Below are 6,445 nucleotides of genomic sequence, written 5' to 3'. Positions count from 1 at the left end.
AGAATTAAAATTAAAATAAAACACAAAACCAAAGGATTTGCAAGCAACAAACTTATGAAAATGCCGGTGTATAAAAATGAGTTTTTAAAATGTGGTACAGTCTCAGCTGACCTGACAGTGAGGGAGGAGACAGTTCCATAGTATTGGAGCTAAAATGGCAAAAGCACGGTTCCCCCTTTTTGTTTTGAGTCTGGACCGTGGGATCTTTAATAGCAATTGGTCAGAAGATCTGAGTAATCTTGGTGCAAGGTATTGGGTTATGAGTTCAGAAATATAAGAGGGTGCCATGCCATGATGGGCTTCGAATGTGATCAGGAGGAATTGTGATCAGGATTTACATCCTGCTGTAACACAAACACATACAGTACAGACAGAGAGAGAGAGAGAGCAGGACTTGGTCCATGGAAACACAAATATGTTTACCTTAGGGGCAGGTGAGCTAGTGGATTATGTTGCCTCCAGCTCCTTACAATATGTCTTCTACACATGTGAGCCACACTGACAATTAACGCTACACCATCTCCCTGCTGTGCAAACATAAACCTGCCTGTCTTTTGTGTTAGTACACTTCTCATGTTAACTTTTCAGCTTGGAGTCGTGTCTATATATCATTGCCCCTTTCACTGAGGGTGTGTTTTCATTCCTTGGCTCAGATACATCATGTACAGCATACGTCATCACATTCCTCTATAGTTTACAAGCGGGCCACAGACACTGAACACACCTGTTCCTTCTACTCCTTCTTATCCATCTCTTTCCACTTCCACAGAGGAAAAAAAAACCTACCTTTAGTTTGCCATCTGCACCTGCCTGCTCCACATGTATATGCACTCTGCATATACATGTGGAGTGTGTGTATGCAGTGGGTGGAAAGGGGAAGAAGGCGGAGTTGTGTTTTGTACTTTAATGGGTTGTGGAGAAACCTGCCTGTCTGCTCGGAGCTGGGAGAGGAGGAGCCTGTGGGGTGTGGGACTCCAGACAAAGGAGACATATACTCACTGACACTGGATCACTGGAGCGAAAGGAGAGACAATCCTCAAAACTTGGACTATTTTTTTTTTTTGTTGTGTTTTGGAAAACTTTTGTATTATGTGTTTTGTCAGCTGTATGGATTCATTTGTAAGCTGAGAGATGTTTGTGCCAGAGCTCCCATATGCTGCCTGCAGTGTGTAGAAGAAGTGTGTGGGTTAGTATGTTTGGGATGGAAAAGTGGGGCTGGCACAACCAACAGCTCTGCTCTTAGCTTTACGCCATGGGGGGTTGCCATAGTTACCCCTCGGCGAAGAAGGCGGACACCAAGGCTTTTCGACTTTCTGACATCAACAGTGAAAAACTGTAAGTTTTCAGCATTTCTTTTCTCTTAACTCTCTTCATCAGCCTTACACTTATACTTATGTTTCAGTTTCCTATCTGGAAATCATTTTTGCATTTTTGCTGTTCCATCTTTCTATTGTCTCCTTTAAATACTCTGAAAGAACATAAACTAACAGAAAAGCAGGATGTTGTTGTAGTAATGGATACTGTGCAGGAAACATGACTGGAAAGCTGGCCGCACATGGTTTACTCAGGAATGTTCTCCAGATAAATCTGTGTGTGTGTCTGTGTGTGTGTGTGTGTGTGTGTGTGTGTGTGTGTGTGTGTGTGTGTGTGTGTGCTACATATTTGTCTGATGGCATCAGTGAAGGTGGATTCCTCTAACAGCAGGAACACATGTTGGTAGTTTGAACCAAGATGAGGAAAGACTCTGGTTTTTAAACACGGTTTTTATGCAAATATTTGCTCTAGGATGAATCTTTTAGAGCCAGCTGGCTGCGCTGAAGAGGCCTGTTTATATATCACCCTCACGGCCGAGGTAAAGGTAAACAGATGGCCAAGAGCAGGAGAGCACGGTCACAGAGGAGTGTGTTTACACACAAACACAACATTACAAGTAGCTCCGGGTTCATTGTGCTTGTGTGCTGACAACTGGTAGCCAAGAGGCGGCAATTTAGTTAATACCATGAAGCCTGAACAAAACAGGATGTTAACAAAAGAAGTTCCTGTGGACATTAGAGAAGTGTGGCGAGGATTTACACTACTCTACCTTTTGTACAGCTAATGTTTACATTCAGCTCTGACACGATTCCTCCCTCTCTACCTCCTCTGACCTTTTAGTTTGGACAAATACCTGCTCTTTAGACCATTATTCTCCCTAATCACACACACATTTACACCAGGGGCATTGAAACGCCACAGAGAGCACTGTGTTTCCCTTATCACAGTAGGCAAGGTCACACTGAGTAAACTCTCAGCTGCTGTGTGTGTGTGGGTGTAGACATCCAAAAACTGAGTGTAGCAGCTGCCTGCCTGTCTCTACACTTTCAAATATTCACTTTAATCAAAAGCGCCCTCTTAAAAAAACATTCTTGCTGTCAAACAGACCGAGCAGAGCACTCCTCATCATCATCACAGCGCACTGCCTGTGTCACCTCCCTGTTTGCATAAAGTCAAATCATGCTGCCAAGTTTGACTTTCCAGTACACGATGGAATTCGTAAACAACATCATTCATTTCCTGCACTCACACTCTGTAGTTATCACAAGTTCCCAAGCTGCCCGTCCTGTGTGACTGATTATAAAGAAGCACTAGCTGTATAGCTTATCAGTAGGTATATGAACTGATGTAGGAAAGCCCTGGAAAGCCGGCAGGCCTCAGCACTCGGCTCTGTACATTATCATGCACAATGTTGGTCCTTTCGGTCATTTGCTTTGTGGCACTGACCACCGCAGCAGTGAGCTTCATTAACAGTAATTACTCTGGCCTCTGAATTAACTGCCTTCATTAAATTCAATTAAATTCTGGTTTATGGGACTCTTAGCTCTGCAGTTACAGCGTTGTTTGCATGTTTTTGCATGAGTGTGTGCCAGCCACAGAGAGGAGTGTAAAACCTGTTATCTACTGACTGCAGCAGGAGTAATTAATCCACTGACCTATTGATTGTTTCACACAGCGATATTTTCTGTCTCTCTGTCTTTCTCTTTCTGCCTCTGCTTCATTAACTGTGCACTGTGTCTTCCCCCCTCCAAGGGGAATTAATAACAATTATCTGGAGGAGCGTCCGTATCTGCAGCAGCAGTACATGTGCCAGCTGGTCACACACACAGATGTGTTTGCCTTCACGGCGCTGCCGCCTGGCGTCGACAGGGAAGAGTGGCTTGCCAGCAACAGTGAGTAGACCCCATTAAACACAGCAGATTTTGGACTGTTTGTACCTCTTTGCTCCAGCTCCTTATCCTCCCCCACACACTTTAAACAAACAAACATAGCAATATGTACGAGGTGTAATTTCTTTCCTATTGATTTCTTTCAGCGGTGGCGTTTTTCAAGCATATAAACCTGTTCTCTAGTGCGCTGTCTGAGTTATGCACTCCCAGTACCTGCCCAACTGCCTGTGGACCAGACAACACGTAAGTTATACTGCTCATATTTTCTCACTTTGTCCTAATAGTATCAGGTCATGAAGATACTTTAAGTTTTATTTGCCGATGTTCTGAGATCTCCATGGTGAAACCCTTTAACTACTTTCTATCAAAGTAATCATCCCAAAACCACGAAAACTGTTGACAGTGCAGTTTGTGGGTTATCCTGAATAACGAGGAAGATGTTTCTGGTAAAGACAATTTGCTGTTGAAAATGCTTTGGTGACCACAAATGAAACTTTACAACATTCACCTCCATCATTAAAAGGGGAACTCCACCGATTTTACAAGTCAAAGTCGGTTAGATTTTGGGAAGTAGCCTACTACTGCATATGTGATAAAAGTTGTATAACATCTTTGGTGAGTCAAGAGGGAGCTGTGTGATATATGATACATTTCCTCAAGTGATGTCACTTGAGTCAGCATCTGTTTGAAACTGAAAAAATCATCTGGGCGTGTGGAGTTAGAAAGAAGTGAAGTTACCTCTGTAGCCTACTCCTCATCTCTAGTTGACGGTCATGTCCAGAAGGAAACCCTCGCGGGATGGTAAGGGTTAAAGGTCAAATAGTTAGGGTTAGGCATTGACCTCGAATTGTTAAGGGTAGGATAGGTCGTCGGGCAACGAGTCTTATGAGAGTTTTTGCACGTTCTTGCAAGTTTTCACAACTTGCGGGTTACCTTCTAGTCATGACCCTGGTTGATGCTAGCTGCTCGAGGCTACATTAACTGCTACTAACATAACACACCAGAATCTCTGTGTTGGCGCCAGGTTTTGACGAGGAAGAAGAATGAGTGGAATAGAAAAAGACGGTATCTCTGGTTTTGCTGCATCGATTTTGCTACTTTTTTTTAAAACTCTCCATCGTGAGTCCAACAATGTCATAGACCTTTTCAAACTTGACAATACAAACAGTCTAAATGGGTCCATTTGTATTTCCTGTTGAAATGTTTGTTAATGCAGTAGCTGACAGGGAGTAAACTTGGACCAAAGCTGTTGCCCTAGCAACAGAATGGCAAAGAAAAGGTCTATAAGGGTGCAATGATAAATCGGTGAATGGGATGGTGGCAGAAGCTTCACTAGAATTGAGATCTCAAAACATGTTTTGTTGTGACTTGGGTGAACTGACTCTTGAAGATTGTAGAAAAATTGTTTTCCTCCAGCGTCTGTCTTTCACAGTTATAGTTTGCTTTGTAGCAGCAGCAGCAGCAGCAGCAGCAGCGCTGCATCTGAAGCAGAATACTGGATATTTTTAAGTATCACTTGTGCAATGTTTGATCATATAATTGCTAAACTTGAGGCATGATAGTGAAAGTTCATTTTTGACCATAAAAACACTTATAATGTTCCTAAATAAGGCTGAACACACAGCATATTGTGTCTCTGTGTGTTGGTGTTGTCAGGGTTTATGTTTGGACCGATGACCACGGCAGGAAGCTGAAGTGCTCTGCCCCGCTTTACTTTGACTATGCCATGTCATACATTCAGGAGCTACTGACTGACGAAGATGTTTTCCCCACGAAAGCAGGTAAAGGGTCATATTATTTACCGGTATGCTGCATTGTTCTGCATCACATTACACATCCCCGAAGCCATTATCTCTCTTCCCTCTTTTCCAGGTTCAGTGTTTCCGTCAGGCTTCATCTTTCTGGTCCAGAAGGTGTTTTTGCTGTTTTTCAGGACTCTAGCTCACATTTACTGGTGTCACTACAGAGAGACACTGGCGCTGGGCCTGCACCCACACCTCAACACACTCTTCACACACCTCACACTCTTCTGCCGGCAGCATGCCCTGTTGGAGCCGGAGGACACTGAGCCGCTGCACGACCTCATTGCAGCTCTGGGACAGCAAGACTGATCCTAAACACACATTGTACTCTCACTTTTTCACACACACACTTATATACGTGATATATCATGTTGTAAAGTTATATAGTGTCTCTCACCACTCTGGACTTCACAATATGGATTTTTTTAAAGGTATGGAAGTTGTTAAATAGAAAATAAAATACTGTTAATGAACAGTATTTGGGAGAATGAATGAGCCTGCTCTTCTTTAAAAAGCAGAACATCAGACCGGATCTTGCTCCTGTTGTATATAGTTGTCATCAGTTATTATGATAATGTGTGAAACTTTATTATTGCATGTTAGTGTCTTTTAACATAATGGTGCATTATTATATTTTGTTAAAGTCAAGATCTTCAACGTCATTCATGTCTTCCTCACAGGCTTAATACAGTAATATAAACAATGAATCGTCCAGTTCTCAGTCAATATATATATATATATATAAATATATATATATATATATATTTTTATATATATATATATATATATATATATAAATATATATATATATATATATATTTATATATATATAAACAAAATGTGCCCTCATTACATTTTTAACATTTGCAAAAACGGGTGATTTATTGGTACAAATGTAATTACATTGTTGTGACGGACAAAGCCTATCTCTGCATTATATAAAAATCTGTACTCTGTAATAAAAAAGTATGACCATTTTCTGTATATAGTAGATTAAAAAAGGTTATCAATTATCTAGAAGATAACAAAAATAACAAATTAAGGGATTGTTGAAATACTGGAGAAAATCTTATCTTATTTAATTAATTTTCTCTACACTTAGTTTAGTATCCTGCAACTATCTCATGTGTTTTTATCTTGATCCTGTAGTAACTGCTGGCACTGTAATATCAACATGCCTCCAGCACAGGAACACAGCATTTTTTTAACCTTCACTGTCAGATACAGTACACTGCAGTCCATCCGTCCATCCATTATCTGTAACCGCTTCTCCCATTCAGGGGGGGCTGGAGCCGATCCCATCTGACATTGGGTAAAGGCGGGGTACACCCTGGACAGGTCGACAGACTATCACAGGGCTGACACATAGAGACAGACAACGATTCACACTCACATTCACACCTACGGGCAATTTAGAGTCAACAATTAACCTAATATGCA

General features: G+C 41.6%; 1 protein-coding gene across 1 annotated transcript; it reads left to right on the top strand.

The window, feature by feature from the left end:
• Positions 1-845: 845 nt before the first annotated feature.
• On the top strand, positions 846-6,018 carry LOC141766358 (MOB kinase activator 2). The gene is made up of 5 exons (XM_074633169.1): positions 846-1,335; positions 3,067-3,206; positions 3,350-3,446; positions 4,860-4,984; positions 5,076-6,018. The coding sequence occupies exons 1-5, from the start codon at positions 1,253-1,255 to the stop codon at positions 5,312-5,314; spliced, it is 684 nt and encodes a 227-aa protein (XP_074489270.1). The 5' UTR covers positions 846-1,252; the 3' UTR covers positions 5,315-6,018.
• The last annotated feature ends 427 nt before the right edge of the window (positions 6,019-6,445 follow it).

This window comes from Sebastes fasciatus, chromosome 4, assembly GCF_043250625.1.
Source record: "Sebastes fasciatus isolate fSebFas1 chromosome 4, fSebFas1.pri, whole genome shotgun sequence".
In the NCBI taxonomy this organism is placed as follows: Eukaryota; Metazoa; Chordata; class Actinopteri; order Perciformes; family Sebastidae; genus Sebastes; species Sebastes fasciatus.
The sequence above is the reverse complement of the archived record's forward strand: the minus strand, read 5'-3'. Positions and strand labels throughout refer to the sequence as shown.

Coding starts and splice junctions, on each gene's coding strand:
- LOC141766358 (XM_074633169.1), top strand. CDS start 1,253: ATGGGGGGTTGCCATAGTTACCCCTCGGCGAAGAAGGCGGACACCAAG. Junction 3,447..4,859: donor GCCTGTGGACCAGACAACAC/GTAAGTTATACT, acceptor TGGTGTTGTCAG/GGTTTATGTTTGGACCGATG. Junction 4,985..5,075: donor TGTTTTCCCCACGAAAGCAG/GTAAAGGGTCAT, acceptor CCTCTTTTCCAG/GTTCAGTGTTTCCGTCAGGC.